The sequence below is a fragment of the Lithobates pipiens genome, unplaced genomic scaffold (assembly GCF_037356315.1).
Source record: "Lithobates pipiens isolate NorthernLeopardFrog02 unplaced genomic scaffold, aLitPip1_a1.2 Scaffold_23, whole genome shotgun sequence".
Taxonomy (NCBI): domain Eukaryota; kingdom Metazoa; phylum Chordata; class Amphibia; order Anura; family Ranidae; genus Lithobates; species Lithobates pipiens.
In genome coordinates, this window is record NW_027507785.1 from 64,928,040 (window position 1) to 64,946,655 (window position 18,616).

Consider the following 18,616-nt stretch of genomic DNA (forward strand, 5'->3'; position numbering starts at 1 on the left):
TTATTACTTCCGGTAAGATTTTTTTGTCTTTCTTATTTTATCATTTATCTGAGATTTTCTACCTTTAGGGCTTGTTCATGCTATCTCCATTGAGATGTGTTCATCTGCACCGCAACACTGCATTGTGTGTGATTGGTTGCAGTGCATTGCATAAAAATGTAGATATACTGCATTTTTAACAGTGCAACCCACAACACTATGTAGCCGGTCCCCCCGTAGGGGCCTGTAGAATGTAGTAGTTCCACCTGTCACCCTGCCCAGCCTGGCATTCACTTCCAGCCACTCTCCAGGCAATGAACAGTCCATCAGCTTTGTTTTTTTTTGTATTTTATTGAGGGTTTAGAACTGGGATGGGGTAAAAGAATTATGGGCGGCCCAGAATCAATAGCAGAAATCAATATAGTGATCAATTGGGACCTCTTTTTATGTCTTCTAGAGCTCCAGCCTCCTCCAGCAAAACGCTTATTTGCAGATTATTTCTCTTTCTCTCCTGTACAATACTTGGTTCTTGGCACAGCTAGCACATGGTAGGCCCAACTCTAACACAGTCAGACCAAACCGCCATTTGCTGACAGGGACTACGGGCCCCATTGGTGTAGCAACCAATGGTGAAAGGAAAGTCTTTAGTACTAGCTGTATTAGGTTGGATTACTGATCCCAGTCAGTCCTGTGCAGGCCCTGACAACCCTCCTGGCTGCAGCTGCCCGACTTCTATGCCAGTAACATCACAGTCACAGCAGACTGCCTCCCAGTCTGCTCCGGCATGCCTCTCCCAGCTCTCCCGACTGTGCCTGTCACTCACCGACACCTGATGGATCACTCCTGAAGACTTGCCCGGCAGTGTTCCCCACTGTCCTCTCCTGCTCCTGTTCAGGGCACCCCTTGGGTTGTGTGGAGTTCCTTCACAGCTCTGAGCCCCTGGCCCAAGGTCATCCCCCCCAGACTGGGGACTTCCTACAAGGCCCCAGCAGCCTAACACTCCATCTCCAGTTCTTTCACCCGAACGACTCCTTCCCAGAGGGGCTGACCCTGAATATTCCAAAGAGGCCAGCCCCCTGCCAATCCTAGTTGGGGATTGGTCAGGGCTCCCTGAAACACCTCAGGCAACTCCACCTCTCGTCCCCTCCTCTGCTTCTAGAATCTTCTAGAGGCCAGAAGGAGGTAACTTGCTTAAATGTACCTGCTCTACAAAAAAAACAATATCTGGCATCTACCTAAGGTAGAGGGTGCTACAACTGCATGTCATAGCACCATAATGATTTGTATAAAAAATACACGAAGTTAAAAAAAAATTAAACAGTATGATGCATTGTGGCAACACATTGCAATATCTATCTCTGCCTCTACACAACGCAAACCAGTGCATACACATTTTATCTTGTAGGTTCGTGTGACTAAGCCCATGAAATGCAGAGAAAAAAAGAGATTACATTTCATCTTTGGTCTTTTCATGTTGCTCTGCACTGGGAAGGTGTATGGTGGAGCCATCACATCAATGCAGTAATGCTCATTCAGCATGGATTCAAGTGGGTGTAAACCCTTACAGACCACTTTGCCCTACAGGTAAGCCTAGATTAAGGCTTACCTGTAGGTTCAAGAAATATCTCCTAAACCTACATGGTTTAGGACATATTTGTAAATGACAGGCACCGATGTCTATGGCGCATTTTCCGTAGACAGCAGCACGCAGGCGCATTAGGCATGCTGCTGCTAACGGCAATCCTGCTGTTAGTGGCGGCTCCCGCACACATGCGCTGGAGTGACGTCATCGCAGCTCCGGCCAGTCTAAGCGCTGGAGCCGCGATACCTGGAAGTCACTCTGGGTATCATGGCGGCGTCGGAGGAGGACGTTGAGGGTCGCTTCGGGGGCTTCCATCTCAGGTAAGTTATTCATAATGAGCTAGTATGCTATGCATACTAGCTCATTGTGCCTTTGCCTTGCAGGGTCTGTTTTTATTTTTATTTTCAGTAAGGCTCTTTAATGTGTAGCAGACATCATGCCTAAATGTGAACAGTAGGAGCCAGTAAACCAGTGCTGTGCTACATGTTTTTGAAGTATAAATTACATTGCACTAGTCTGAGCAACCCTTGCATACGCCTTGCTGCTTATGCATAGGTGAATAATACAGCACATATTTTCACCTAATTCAATAAGGAACACAGCAGGCCAGTTGTGTAGAAGCCAACTGTAAGGATTCCTAGACCCCCCCTCCACTGTAAGCTGCCAGCTGAACTGCCCCTCCCCATTTACTTGCAGTTGCTACACTGGCGATTGGTACAATTGTGCCGTGATAGAGGGAGAAGTGCAGTCAGCAGAGAGTCTAATAGAAAGAGAGGAGGACTGGTCTGGAGCACAGGTGCACCTTTTCCACTTCCCTTGATGATGCAGCTGAGTGGTGGACACTAGGATATGTAGGTCTGGAGGAATGCTGCGTAAAGAAAAACAGAAGCTGACAGGTCCATGCTGTGGGGACTTTTCTAACTAGAGAGAGACTAAGCCACTGTTATGAGATTACTGCATGGTTGGGGAACCAGAGGCAGAACTGTGACCTGAGTACGGAGAGACGAAGCCATGGCCAAGATACAGATTTTGATGTGATACAGACAGGAGTTGCACCAGAAAACAAGAGTGAGCAGATATCTAGTCTAAAAACTGCTGCTGCCACTAAAGACTGAGCCAGTGGAGCGTTACCCTTAAAAAAATGGATCCTGTTCCTTTAAAGTATGCATAACAGCACAGTGCTTGTGCTGTATAATTTGGCCCCTTGCATCACCTGAAATACCTGGCTGATCCTGCCTGGTTCTCCACTCCACCCTGTAAACTGACAATGGTTTATCATGCTGCTGAGCCCTGAAACCGTGGTCAATTTACGTTCCTCCAGCATCCGAAGCTCTCCTCTGTCCTCCTCTTCCTCTCCCTCCCTGCCTGTCAGCTGTGTCAGTGCCCACCCCTCCCCTTCTGCAGAAATAACTTGCTAATTTTCAGGTACTCACCTGTCTTCCATAATGCTAAGTGCCCTGTGTATGTGTTTTATTTAAAAAATGCTGTTCTAAATTATATTTCAGAGCGCCATTCCTCTCCTCCTCACTGACGTCAGCGCGGGGAGGGGGGGGGGGAGTTCTCAGCCCCATCCGCTGTAGCTGTCAGATTGAGAGAGGGAATGGCAAGCGGTCGCCTGATCGCCAAGCACTGTTAGTATATAAGGTATAGAAAGTAATTTTTTAAAAATAAAACACATACAGAGGGCACTTAGCATTAAGGAAGACAGATGAGTGCCTGAAAATTACCAAGTGGGGTTAAAACCACTTTAAGAGCTACTTAAACAGCCATTTATACAGTAGCTCTGTTACTGCCAGCAGGTCTTGTTGACTGTTTCCAAGTGCACCAATGGTTATTGGGCCCCAATGTTTAACCGGCTGAAGAGTCAGGGCTAAAGACTGCCCTTAACAGTTGCTATGCAGAGACCTTTGCCCTTTTTGCTTAGTAGAAGAGGTACCTCTCAAGAGACACTACCCTATACCCTAGCCAATCCGTTAGAGTGCACTCTAATCTAGTCTAGTATTATTATTCATATTATAGGTAACGTTTATTTGCACCCTTTATTGCTGATGTGCTGATTTTTATGTTGACTCCAGTCAACCCAGCATGCATCGGTCAGTAACATTACAAAGGGGACAGTGCCACCAGGTGACAGCACTAGGTGGCCCCATGCTTTACCTATTTAAGAGCTGTCAAATGGTGGAGCAGGCATTCGGCGGTTAGCCTTTGTCATGGGCGCTGCGTTTATTTATTTATTTTTTGGGGGTCCGGCGATGCGGCGGGCATCATGATTGATGATGTATCTACATCAGGGGACATTGTTTTTTGATTTTTTTTTCATAAAGGAATTGTCAGAAACTGCCTCTTTATTTTTGACACTTTTTTTTGGTAGATGAGTAGGGGTAAAACGTACCACTACTCATTCACATGGAGGGGGGCCGAGATCTGGGAGGGGGTTGTTAGAGGGGGTTGTTAGAGGGTTGTTAGAGGGGGTTTTCAAATTCCAACAAGCCCCCTGCCCGCAGACCCCCACAACCACCGCCCAGGGATGTCGGGAAGAGGCCCTTGTTCCCATCAACAAGGTGCTTTGGGCTGGGAGTGCATATTGAGGATATATGCCCTGGTATGATTCAGGAGGAAGGGGGTGCTCGCTCGCCCTTCCCTTTTTCTGATCTGCCAGGCTGCATGCTCGGTTAAGGATCTGGTATGCATTTTGGGGGACACCACGCCGTTTTTGTTTTTAATTTTATCATGGGGATCCCCTTAAAATTATTATCAGACCCAAAGAACCTGGTATGGATCGGGGGGGGGGGGGGGGGGGGGGCACGCCGTTTCTTTAAATTTTTGTATTTCCGGCAATAGTACTGTATTGCCAGCAATTTAAATGTCATTATATTTCTTTATAAATGTCAGTTTTGCTGCAAGAGGTTCTATACATGGTACAGATTCGCCACTTTACAGGCAGACTAAGGCACTATATTTAAAGGAGTTTTTCATATTTATTGTTGCACTTAAAGCATCATTAAAATCACTGCTCCTGTAAAAACAATCTTTTTAAAAAAAAATAACGGAACCAGAGGGGTGTTCGGCCCAATTCTATTTATTTATGTTCAAACCGCCATTTATTATAACCTATATTAATAGATTAAATGCATCTAACACTAAAACGGTGTTTGTCTATTTTTTGGTAGTGACCCACAGTCAGGTTAAAGGTATTCATACTTGTGTCTTTATATGTGCTTGCAGTGACTTTTATTCAACCAAGCATGTCAGAACGGTTGAGGTTGTTCTTGGAGTTGAGACACAGAACAGAGAACCCAAAGTTACCAAGCGGCTCCTTCAGGGGGTAGTGCTACAGTTGTATCCAACAACACTGAAACAACACTGTGTTCAGACCCCTTTCACACCGAGGGCGTTTTGCAGGTGCTATAGCGTTGAAAGTAGTGCCTGCAATCCGCCCTCAAACTGCTGCACCATTGTCTCCAGTGTGAAAGCTTGAGGGCTTTCACATCGAAGCAGTGCGCTGGCAGGACATCAGGAAAAGTCCTGGCAGCAGCTTCTTTGGAGCGCTGAAGGAGCGATGTGTTTACCGCTCCTCCACCACTTCTACCCATTGAAACCAATGGGGCAGCGCTGCAATACCGCTGGCAAAATGCAGCTATTGCAGCATATTGCGGGCGGTTTTAACCCTTTCTCGGCCACTAGCGGGGCGCTTTTATTTGCGCCGCAAATCCGACGGTAAAACACAGCTAAAAATAGCGGCGTTTTACTGCCGCCAAAATAGGGGCGGCGCAGTATGAAAGCACTCTTACACATAGAGAGCAACATAACAACTTATAGTACTTTATACTGTTAGCCGCATCCTGCATCCTAGGATTTAGTGTCCGGGGGGGGGGGGGGGGGGCAGGTTCTGCAGTAGCTCTTTCTTATCTGGATGAAACTGGCTCTTTAAAAGTTGTGTGTACCACATAGGACATAGTAGCTGTTGCTGACATACCCTGCAGCCTAGTTAGTGGGTTTTATTGGAGATTGGGCACCTGCATTGATAAGATGTGTCTGCTGTAATGCCCTTTAATAACATTTTGGAGTCAAACAGTGCAAAGGAGGGGGGGGGGGGGATTAAAGGATCTGTAAAGACTTGTTTTTAAAAAAACAAACATGTCATACTTACCTCCTCTGTGCAGTTGGTTTTGCACAGAGCGGACCCAATCATCCTCTTCTGGGGTACCTCAGTGGCACTCCTGCCCCGTTGGTGAGCCGCTTTCCCTCAGGGCACTTGTGCGGGCGTGCTCACCTGTCCTGTTGCTGCACCTATTGACACAGACAGCAGGACTCCTCCCCACCCCCGACTCCCCAGTCATTCGATTGATTGATAGCAGTGGGAGCCAATGGCTCCTGCTGCTATCAGTCTATCCAATCAGGACCGAGGCACCGGCTGGAGCTGGTGTGCTCGTCCCATCGCTGGAAAGACTGGGTTCAGGTAAGTAAAAAGGGGGGCTCGGGGGGGGGGGGGTGCTGCATCACAGGAGGGTTTTCACCTTAATGCACTTTAATGCATTTAAAGAGCAGTACAGTTTTTCACAAAGTCTGTTTTGTATTGCTTTAAAATTAGAAGGTATCATGTCCCCAAACTACCATGGTCATTGATACAAAGAAATTTAAAATGACTTCTTATCTTCTTCCACAGGGGACCCTCTCTGGAAAAGCCATTCTGCTCATAAAGTCTTGACCTATGTGCTCATAGCTCTGGTTGGCATAATAGGAACATTGTCTTTGACAGGCCTGATGATTCTAAGGCGTTCCTACCGGAGAAAACTAAAAAACAATAGTACCTGAAGACATAAAGAATAGATCACCAAGCTTCAATTACGCTGCCATACTCTCTCAAGAATTAACAATATTGTTCATATAGATGGCAGTCTAAAAAAGTCCTGCTGATGCATCTGTTGAGGCCAAATACAAGCTTTTGTTCTGTTGGTATCTTGTAACTTTCTTAATCTCCAAAGTCCTATCTCCCTGACATGGGTCCAATTGTTTTAGGAGGTGTACCTTGCCTGGAACATTTATTCAAGTATGGGGGCTGTCTAAAGGTTCACTTTTGGTTGCTGGTCTACAATATGATTAGGTCAGTACTAGGCGAGGCACTGCCACAAAACTCAATAAAAGCTTTACTCTGCAAGCAGTGTATGCTTTGCAATAGACACCAGATCAGGTGCAATTTTACTGCGGAAGGTTGGCTCCCCTGCGCGAAACCACGTTACTTAAGAGGGGGTTACTGAAAACCCTCTTTCAAATCCAACATAATGCCCTCTATTTGACTTGTATCATATTAGTAGTTCTGCAACTTCACTATCTTTGCATCTTCCTATCGCCAGCTTATGATCTTTGGGTACTCCCACCGCTCATCCTATCCCTTTATATCCATTTACGGACCCTTCAAGCAACCTACATTATCTAACCCAGGGGTGCTCATCTCTTTGAAGAGTGAAGGCCACAAAAGTGATTTGGTAACCGGTCAAGGGCCACAATGAAATGATTCAGAAGTCAAATTTTTTATTCTATTTTGAATAGCATAATGAACATTTTCCTCCTGCAGCCGCTGAATGTTGGTGGAAGGAAGAGGAGGAGAAGCCAACTTTTAGTGGTCGAAAGAGCAAAATGGAGAGGATCAGTTCCTGTATATGCCCCTGCCCCCCGTCCAAGTGTAAAACAGTATGTGACAGGACAGGGAGGCCACATGGGCCCACCTTGGAGCATGGGGCGGGTCACCCTTGAGACCCCTGACCAGTGGTTGAGGGGGTGGCAAAATACATGTAAACTATGGAGTTTTACCACCCCTCCAACTGATACAAAACAATATTCTGCCAACGGCACCATTTCTCCCACTGACAACAATAATGGGGCACTATTCCTCCCGTAGATACCAACAATTAAAGCACTACTCCTCGCCCTAACACCAAATCAAATGTTGTAATGTTTATTTCTACTGATGCCAGGAATATTTCCACTCCCGCCGGCTTCCACCTGGCCCCAGTAAAGTCTGAAAGACAATAAGCCGCCCCTTTGTTTAGAAAGTTTGGAGAACCCTATCCTCAGGGATTGAAGAAGACAAACTTCAGTTTAGGAAAATATTAATTTAAAAAACATAAAAATAATTAAATGAAAGGGACCAAAACTTTATTATATGCCTGTAAAATAAATTCCTTCAATAGACATTGTTGCATTTTTCTCCCAACAAGACATTCAAAGTTCATTTTTTTTAAAGCTCTTTAGATATTTGATCAGGTTAAATTGTGTTATTTCCTTATTCAACCTAGAAAGCTAATAGCACATTTTCCGCATGCCTTTGTATGTGCATTTGCTAAATGAACAATTATGTGATTGAATATTAAAATTATTTTGTATACATTTATAAAGAGTTCTGAAGTATTCTATGTCAGAGACTAATATTTACATATATGGCACTTAGCATATGATGGAGTGATCAAAATCCTACCTTGTATGTAAATGTTGTTCCTTCCTTGGAAAAAAAAGACCCACATGTTGGTTTTAGGGCCACAATAAGGTTAAAGCAGATGGAAGCTTCAGGCTTAAGCTTGGGTAAAGGGGAATGTATGGTTTAGTGCAGATCTGATCATAGGATTAGGTTTTGGTAGATGAAAGCCTAGTATTCAGCTAAAACAGATGAGAAGGTCGGGATTAGACTTGGAATGATAGGGTAGCTAGGATTGGACTAGTGTTGATTGGATGGTGAATTCGATTTCGGCAGATGAAAAGATAGGCTAGCCAGATGAGAAGGTTGGAATTAGATCAGGGCTAATGGGAAGGTTAGATTTAGGCTGAGATAGATGGGATGGTTGAGATTAAACCAGGACAGACAGAAAGGTTAGGATTAGGCTAGAGTAGATACGAGTTGGACTAGGGCAGATAGGGAAGTGAGATTGTGTTTGGATAAATAGAAGGTTAGGATTATGCTAGAGCAGATGAGAAAGTTATGAGTAGGTTAGAGCAGATGAATGTTTAGGATTAGGCTGGGATAGATGGGATGGCTAGGAATATGATTAGGCTAGGATAGATGGGAGGGTAGAATTAGATTTGGGTAGATAAAAGTTTATTTAGGATTAGGCTAGGGTAGATGGGAGGATTAGGTAAGGGGAAATAGGAAGTTTAGTATTAGATTCATGCAGATGGAAGGGAAGGATTAGGCTTTATTAGGTGAAAGGTTAGGTAAGGTGGTACATTTAGGATTAGGCTAGGGCAGGTGGAAAGGTTTGGATTCACATAGGGGAAGACAGGAAGGTTAGGTTGTTTAGCCCGGGATAGATGTAATGGTTAGAATTAGACCAGAGCAGGTGGAAGTTTATGGTTAGGCTAGGATTTAAATTAGGGGATTAGGCTGGGTTAGGAATATGATTAAAAATAGGGCAGATGGGATAGGAGTATTCAGTTTAAGTAGATGAATAGATATATATATTTTTTTAAATTGTTATTCTCTTTTTGTTTATAATGCAAAAGATAAAAAATGCAGAGGTAATCAAATAACACCAAAAGAAAGCTCTATTTGTGGGGAAAAAAAAAGAATTTTATTTGGGTACAGCGTCGCAGGACTGCGCAGTGGTCAGTTGAAGTAACGCAGTGCCGTATTGCACAAAATGGCCTGGTCAGGAAATCTTCCGGAGGTCAAGTGGGTAAGTATGCTCCTCATCTCCATCTAGTGGCTATACTGCTGCATTTTCCTCAGTCACACATTTGATCTTCAGAAATGTTAGCCTTAAGCCTCGTACACACGATCAGATTTTCCGAAAACAAATGTGTGATAGCAGTGTTTTGTCGGAAAATCAGAACGTTTGCTCACTCCATTGGACAATTGTTGTCGGAATTTCCCACAACAAATGTTTTATAGCATTCTTTCAAATTTTCCGACAACAAATGTGTGCCGATCCTGTATACACAAGTCAGTCGGAAAAAAATCCAAAGTACAAACACGCATGCTCCGAATCAATGCTAACCATAGCGCAACATTAGCAGAAGTTTCCCAAAGGGTGGCGCTAAAGAGCTGAAAAAACACATTGTTTCATGTATGTTGGCTGAAAAAGCTCTGCCTTCTGTATGCATACCAAGTTCACAGCCAACGCCCTTCACACAAAATTCCACGGATTTGTCCTTAAGACGCCATACACACTATTAGATTTTCTTCAGATTTTTGTCTTCAAATTGACCAAAACCATATAGTGCAAGGGTCCAGACTGATATAAATACAAAGAATTACCGCTCTAAGGTAATGACTTCTCCCAAAACAGCTGTCTCCACAATCCCACAGGGTGCTGGCTCTGTTTGCAACAGGAACTGAAGTAGAAAAGATGTAGCTGGATAGCCGCACTCCGAATTATTCAACTTTATTTCAAAAATGTAATTAAAATCATAGCATCTAGGCTGGTAAACAGAATAACTGCACAGCCGCTGGCATGTTTCACACCAAACATGGTGCTTAGTCATATTATTTATTTATTTCAGGTACTTATATAGCGCCGTCAATTTACGCAGCGCTTAACATATACATTTTACATTCACATCAGTCCCTACCCTCAAGGAGCTTACAATCTAGGTCCCTAAATCACATTCATACATACTAAGGACAATTTTAGACAGGATCCAATTAACCTACCAGCATGTCTTTGGAGTGTGGGAGGAAACCGGAGTACCTGGAGGAAACCCACGCAGACACAGGGAGATCATGCAAACTCCAGGCAGGTAGTGTCGTGGTTGGGATTCGAACCAGCAACCCTTCTTGCTGCTAGGTGAAAGTGCTATCCACTACACCACTGTCAAAGTCACTAAGCGCTGTGTTCGGTGTGAAACATGTCAGCGGCTGTGCAGTTAGTCTGTTTACCAGCCTAGATGCTATGATTTTAATTACATTTTTGAAATAAAGTTGAATAATTCGGAGTGCGGCTATCCAGCTACATCTTTTCTACATATAGTGCAAGGGCCTGCCTGATTGCATACAAATTGAAACTCTTAAGGTTTGACCTGATATTATATAGTTTTGGTAAATCTGAAGACAAAGATCTGCAGAAAATCTAATAGTGTGTATGGGGCTTTAGAGCATTCAGTTTTGCACAGAGTGAATTTACATGCTGTTTTGATGCATGAACAGCATTTTTTTCATAAATATATTATTTTTATAAATACTCCCCAAGAGTGTAATTAGGTTCATGACAAATGATGGGGGAAAAAAAATACCTAAAAAGCAAGACAAAAGTAAAATAATATAAAACATTGATCTGAAACTAAACTGAATAAAATTAACTCCAAACTATATACTGTTAACCTTTAAATGACATACACAATCAGCAGGTTTATAAAAGGTCTATATTATTAGTAATAATTTATTAGTACACAGACAACAAGTTATTTTCATGCTTATGATTTATTTTTATTTAAATTTCATTTAATTGCATTACATTTATAACTACTACTAACTGATGCATGATCATCTTACAATGATGCTTTGATTTTTTTTACAAAATTATAAGTGAAATGATGACTATGACCATTATCCTGATGGTGGTAAGCCTCCTAGTGATCACTTGCTGGTATTGCAGGGTCTCATACTGCTGGAGATGACATGAACAATAGACTAAAAACAAAATTTAAACAAACTAGGGTACATTTTGGCAGTTGCAAATCATAAGAGTCCATTTGTAAAGAGCAAACTTATTATTCTTATTTTTTTTTATCTTTATATCCATTATCTGTATTCACATAATGTCCCATTTTTAATATATTGTCCATTTTTGTGATTAGATGAATGTAATAATAAATTCTCTTAGAAATTAGAAAAATTAATAAATAAATTCTGTTTAAAAAATAATTAATTCCAAACAAATTATAAAAGACACTGAAGACACAAAAGCAAATGCATACATTGGCACATTGCCCATTGCCCTTCCTGCGCAGTCCTTGTCCCATCCCAGGATTTAGTGACCCCTTCAGGGCTCGGTCACTCATAGCAGTTGTGTAACTTTATGTATTGCTGCTTCTTATAGTAACGTCTCTGTACCACGAGGCCCATCACTGCCATGACCCCGACGACACAGACCGCGGCCACGAAAAGCGAGGGTGGCACTCCTTGACTGGGTTTACTTTTATCTGCAGAAAGAGAGAACATTATTAATTTAAGGTATAAATCCAACAATTTTTTTTCTTTAGTATAGAGGGGTGAAGGGTTAAAGGGTGTTTATTGCTGTCCACATTTGGGTTCTTATCCCCTTAGCATAAGGTGACCAGATTTTTAAAATGAAATCTGGGGACATATTTTTTTTTACTAGTAATGGCAGCAATCAGCGACTCATAGGGGGACTGCGATATTGCGGTGGACAAATCGGACACTAAGTGTAACTTTTTACACTTTGTGGAAACCAGTGACACTAATACAGTGATCAGTGCTAAAAATATGCACGGTCACTGTACTAATGACACTGGCTGGGAAGGGGATAACATCTAGGGCAATCAATGGGTTAAATGTGTGCCTAACAAGTGTTTTCTCACTGTGGGGCAGGTGCTTTTACTAAGGGAAGACATAGATCCCTGTATCTGCTTTGCAGGAACACAGGATCAATGTCTTCCACACTGACAGAATGGCAAACTGCCCTGTTTACATAGGCAGACCACTGGGCGAGTCCGTTGGATCTGCTGATTGGCTCTGACACCCAGAAATGCAGGATCACGTATATAAGTGATCATGTGCAGCGCCACCCCCCCTGTAGCAGCAAATCTGCTATCAGGCGATCGGAAACTGGTAAAGATCATCAGCATTATGATAACTCACAGGCAGCAGGCACTCTATCATAGCTCTGGCTGGCTCTGTCACAGTGTGTCACATACCATGGCTGCTGGGTGCTGATTTTGTTAACTTCTGACCAATAAGTGCTGCTGCCTGTGAGTTCTGATACCATCCATTATGCCAGAGAGACAGACAGTGCAATGTAGTCTATTCACAGACACCCCCAAAGCACATCTGTGTTGAAGCCTTGAAGGCACTGGCAGCCCCACCATTGGATCTGCTTCCCCTCTATTCCTGCTGCTGGACATCAGATGAGTTCAGCTGCCCCTCTATGCCCATCGTTGCCTCCGCCGGCCTCTCAGCCTCTCAGATCTCACTCTCCGGGCCCCGGATACTACTGGGTGGGGAGCGGAGGAAAATTACTCTGCCGGGGAAGGTAAGGAGATAATCAGGCAGGCGGCTGGCCAGGACTACTATGCATCGCATAGTAGTCCATTATGTGTCACTTACCTGACACAGGAGTAAGAGAACTCACCGCTGTCCCCTGTAGTTCCGAGCACCCATCTTCTTGGTGGGTCTCGCTGCTCCGGAGCTATGATTCACTGGAGCCGCGATAACGTCACTCCCACGCATGCGCACTCGCATGCGCCGTAGACGGCGGTGGCTGTCTTTGGGTAAATATCTCCTAAACCGTATAGGTTTAGGAGATATTTCTGGGACCTACAGGTAAGCCTTAATCTAGGCTTACCTGTAGGTCAAACTGGTTTGTTAGGGTTTACAACCACTTTAAGGCAACACAGAATAAAGATATGGAGAGGAATTAGATAAATCAATTTAACTTACTGAGGAGGATGGGACCCGCAGCCACTGTGGCTGAATCTGAGTTGTGAATATGACGCTTTTGTCTTGAGGAAAGGCAGCCTTGAGCACAGCGGTTTGCAGAAGTTCGATTGTGGCAGATGACAACATCGCAGGAGAGATAAACTCCCGGGACATCTTTATACTTGAACACATGGAAGCTGAATCTCTGCAATCGCCTGTCTGTAGTCGGATAGGTCTGCAAGGTGGAGTCCTGGAGACACCTGGAAAAAGAATCACGAAAATATAAATTTATTATTTGGCTTTTCATACAATTTGAGATGGGAAAATGGTAACAAACCAAGAAAATAGACGTTGGGAATGGAGAACTGAGTCAAAAAGGAACTTTAAATAACTTTTACTCATAGCCATAGGTGACGGCTAAAAACCATTAATGTGTTGGCCAAGATTAGGAATCGTAAAGCATCTTTAAATGTGTCTATCCATTCCTATACAAGACTTTTCCTCTTGAAGTGTAGAGATCACTGTTTGCTGTACTACATTTTGCTTTCCTTTTGGGCCATGATGGCTGTGCATGGTGCAACATGATGGATGTCCTTTGGTTTGAGCCCAGATTATTTTCCTTCTTCATTCTTTCTGTCTTGGTGATACCAGTTCTCCCAATCTCTTATCTTGGATTAACATGGATAAAAAGGAAGAGACATTCTGCCCTGGAGAGTCATAGTGTCATGGTTATGCAATAGTTTGTCTGCTTACCTGTTCCCATGTGTTCATCTAGAGACCAGCCGACCCTCACCTGTCTGCTTTTGTAATCCATCCTCTGGCATGGCTCCACCCTAGCTCCTATCAAGGAGCTCTATATTAACCTGTGCACTGCAGGCCATCCCGGCTGATCAACCTTTGTGTGTTAGCTTCCTGTTACCTGCCGTGTGCTCTTCTGTTGTTTTCCGTTACCGACTTTGGCGTGTCCTTGACTATCCCTGTTTGCCTGTGATCCTGGCCTTTTGGCGTGTCCCTGACTATTCCTGTCTGCTTGTAGCCCCGACTTTGGCTTTGTACCTCACTTTCCCTATCCTCCTGTTGCCTACTGTGGGTGTGACTTGGGGGACTCTGGGGGTCACGACCTGGAGCCAGTTGCAGCCAAGTCCATCCTCACCACTAGAGGTGCTGGTGAACCCCCTGCTGGCTCTTAGACTCTGCGCCCCAGGGAATCTTACGCTCTAACCCCAGTGGGAACTGTCTCCCGTCTGCAGCAGTCAGCCGTAGGGTCCACAACCTTGCGGTGCACTCCTGATCCCTACGGTGTGCTTTTGTCACCTTGCCTCAAGGTGACCTGACACATAGACAGCACATAAAAGCCAGCCAGCACGGGATGCCATGTCTACATTAATCCAGGCCTCAATCCGGGGACAAAACTCAAGGACAGTCTTGGTCCGGGGACAGTGTCCTCAGTCCAGGTACTATCCCCAGGAACCAGGGACGTCTGGCCACCCTACCTTGAGTAGCTTTAATAATTCAGAAGCCTGCTTTACTGACCTTTTGCTGAACAGGCTGCTTCTAGCTTGAAGTCTGCAGCTAAACCTAGCTGAGACTGTAGATGAGTGTGATTTTTTCCAGGGCCCTCTCCTGAAAGCGAATATAGATCTGGTTACACAAGGTGATGACACTGTCCAGATCAGCAGGAAGGGATCTTCCTGCTAATTCATCCTTCACTCTATCAGAGAGGTCATGTAAAAAGGTTGCAACTAGGGCCTCATTATTCCAGCTCAATTCAGCTGTGAGGATACGGAACTGAAGAACATATTGTCCCACAGAAGCGGCCTCTTGACGGAGACATAAAAGAGAGGTAGCTGCTGAGGAGACACGATCTGGTTCCTCGAAGATATTCTAAAAAAGTTTCAAGAAATCAATTCCCACAGAGGGGCAGCCCAAGCTAGCGCCTCACCGGACAGGAGGGATATGATATATGCTACTTTCACCCGATCGGACAGGAAGTTTTGGGGCTGAAGTTCAAAATGAATTGTGCCCTGGCAAATCCTTGGAGTCCCCAGAGAAATGGGCCGGAGCTGGTAGTTGTAATGAATGTGTGGCTGCGACTGATGCGATAGGTGCAGCAGCAGATAGCAGTTGAGGTTGTTGAACTGGAGGTCCTAATGAGGCCTGAACCTGTTCAAAATGGGAAGGAATCGCATCACCTGAGTCTGATGCGATTCTTGGGTCTCAAGTCTGCGAACTAAGCCCTGCAATGGATTATCTGCTGGGTCCATGGCTGATCAAACTGTCAGGTCACCTGAGACCAGATGACAGATGCACTCCATAGGAGTCGGAAATGCACCGCTAGGTAGTGGACCTTAGGACTGACTGCTGCAGATTGTACCCAGGGAGATCCAGGACACAGGTCTACTGGATCACTAACACAGATCCCAGTAGGAGCTAGAGCATAGATTCCCAGGGCGTGGAGTCTAAGAGCCAACAGGTGTTAACCAGAGCCTCCAGTGGTGAGGATGGACTTCGCTGCAGTCTGGCTCCAGGTCGCGGCCCCTAGGGTCTCACACTCACAGTAGACTACAGGAGAAGGAAGCAGCAGGCTGGAACAACAAGAATAGTAAGGGGATAAGGCAGAGGTCAGGGCAACTAGCAGACAGGAATAACAAAGTACACACGCCAAAGGTTCAGGGTCACAGGCAGACAGGGATGGTCAGGGACATGCCAAAAGGTCAAGGTCACAAGCAGACCGTAATTGTTGAGAACATGCCAAGGTCGGTAACAGAGACAAACATAGAGCACACGGCAAGCAGGAACAGGAAGGCAAACACACAATGAATACACAATGGTTGATCAGCCCCGCTGGCTTGCAGTGCACAGGTTAATATAGGGTTCCCTGATAGGGCCTGGGGTGGAGCCATGCTTAGAAGAGAGGTTATAAAAACCACCAGGTGGAAGTGACTGGCCTCTTAGTCAGAACACATGAGTGGAGGTAAGCAAACAGAGGAAGATCACTGCATAACCATGACACTTCTCTCTCTCTTTCCTCTTCTCTCACTCCTTCTCCCAGCACAGGGGTCACCCCCAGATGGCTGGACCCTGGACCCTGCTCTCAGACTGCCAGGCTTCAGAATATTTATGGTCTGTTTCCCCATCTTCTAGATCTGCCCCCCAGGGATTGGTGGAAACTGCATATATAGGTAGTTAGACTGCAGCCTCTGTCCCTCCTCCCACTATGTTCTGGAAGTTTCCAGTGAATTCTAAAAGACAGGGGGGGTAACAGAGCCACAGCTCGTGAAGCACTGCCTATTCTCCTAAACTCAATTAACCCATGCTCCTCTGTCTACATGGGAGCCAAACTAAATGTACCTATACCAGCAACTGTGAGGGTGTTACATTTACTCTGTATTTGTGATGGATTTTATGAGAAGTAATGCTCTTTTTTTTTATTTTTATTTTTTTTTACTATTTAGGACCATAATTCTTTTTTTCTTATCTATCTTGATTATTGATTATAGTGATTATTGATAGATCTGGTTTTAGTCCTGATGAAAAGGTAGTTTCTGTCCCCCAAAATGTGTTGGGTACATTATTCTTCAGCGTGTCGCAATTGTATTAACAATAAATTCATATGGACTACTAAGATGACAGTCTGGCCCTATTTTTGTCAATTACACCTTGCGCCATAGCAGTCTTTTGGAAGTAGCCACAGTAATAGGGTAGGTTCAGCTGTTGGAAGACTGAAACACAACCTTAGTGATGATTTTTTTTTTTTTTAACTGTCCTTATTTTATTGCAGAATGTTAAGAATAAATCTGTTAATAAACTATACCTTTTCCTAACCAACACCCACTTCCCCACAGCCTTTACCCAGAGTGGGCCCTCAATTTTGTTTCCTAATTTGGGCCCCAGGTACCCGGGTACCCCAGTCCTTAAACTAGGCTGTAATCTGTACCTTTCCTATCTTAAACAATATGTAATTCTCACCCATGCTGGATGATGTTGTAGGATTTCTCTGTGCCATTTAATAATGGAGATGATTTGACATGTTCAGCAAGTAACTGCAGATCCTTGTCATGTGACTCAACCATCAACTCCACATAAAGGGTACTGTGAAGGTCAACTTCAACTGGGAACTCTGTAATTGGATCAGTGAAGCTGTCGCTCTTGTAGAGTTTCAGTGAGACGTTGAAATGGCCTCCTCTAGAAACAGAACTAGCAATTTGCGGCAACAGGTTGAAGTTGAGGGTCTGGTTGCTGTCCAATTCGCACTTCACTGGGACCTCAATACGATGAACGCTGGTGTTGGGGATGGTTCCATAAATGGTGTTTTTATAGTATGACTTCCCATTCTCATCGTGCTGTAAAAAAAAAAAAGAAGAAGAAAGAATGAAAAATAAAGAAAACAACTTATTGGGTGCACAATTTAGACTGACTAAGTGGTCGATTTATAAAGCATTGGTCTACTACAATATGAGATTAATCCAAATGTAAAATGCCCCTTGACATAAGAGAGTTTTGTAAGACTACAATGGTCCAATTTAAAATTTAAAACACATAAACAGTTCCATATTCCTAAATAATATAATCTGAAATGGAAAAATAATGGACCTAAACATTCCACTTTTTATTTTGTTATAGACTGAACACTGGCTGGGATACAGTGGATATTTTGGATAATATTGACATAGTATAACTTGGAATTTCAGTACCAGGTAAAACTATTAGCCATTACTCTGTACACTTGCAATTAGACCTTTCACACCCCCACCTAAATCCGCACACACCCTGTAATTGGACCCACCATACTTTGTTTTAGCAGCATACAGTGTGCAAATCCACCACCGTTTCATCTATTCCTGGTCCCCTAACCCCTACCCGTCTTAACCTGAACCCAAACTCCCCCCCCCCCCCCCCCGCCCAGCGTGCACTCCCACTTCTTAAATCCAAACTGTTCCCACGGCAATGTTTATACACCATTTCTTTTCTTTTATGTCACGAAACCTACCTTCCTCCACCCCCCCCCCCCCCCTCCGGACCTCATTACATCCCCTCCTTAGACGGAACATTAGAACATTTTCTGTCTCAAGAGCACTCACATCCTTTGAAACTCTTTGTCTGATGAGAAGCAACACATGCCCTCCTATTTGAAGATATCCCCTCTAACCACAGATTAGCCTGTGCAGCTTGGGAAAAGGACCTTTCATATCTCTACCATCAGAAGACTGGGAACAAATACATCTAAACATCCACAAGGGCTCTATAAATGTCTCCACCCAAGAAAATGGCTATAAAATCCAAGAGCGGTGGTGTATAACCCCCACCCTACTACACAAATTCTGCCCAGACCTCCCAGACACTTGCTGGAGATGTCAATCTGTTTGTGGGACCATGCTACATAACTGGTGGTCATGCCGATTTATGCAAAACTTCTGGTCAGAGGTACACCGCATCATTACCCAGGTAACTACCTAGAATTAGACTAT

General features: G+C 44.2%; 1 protein-coding gene across 1 annotated transcript in view; it reads right to left on the minus strand.

Moving 5' to 3' along the window:
• Window positions 1-10,951: 10,951 nt before the first annotated feature.
• LOC143927606 (uncharacterized) overlaps window positions 10,952-18,616 on the minus strand; it is a 30,625-nt gene continuing 22,960 nt past the window's right edge. Inside the window, exons 6-8 of the mRNA XM_077451769.1 lie at window positions 17,118-17,491; window positions 13,170-13,408; window positions 10,952-11,692 (exon numbers count right to left, since the gene is read on the minus strand). Of these exons, the coding sequence (XP_077307895.1) occupies window positions 11,544-11,692; window positions 13,170-13,408; window positions 17,118-17,491 (762 nt within the window). The 3' untranslated portion in view covers window positions 10,952-11,543. The remainder of the gene's footprint in view (window positions 11,693-13,169; window positions 13,409-17,117; window positions 17,492-18,616) is intronic.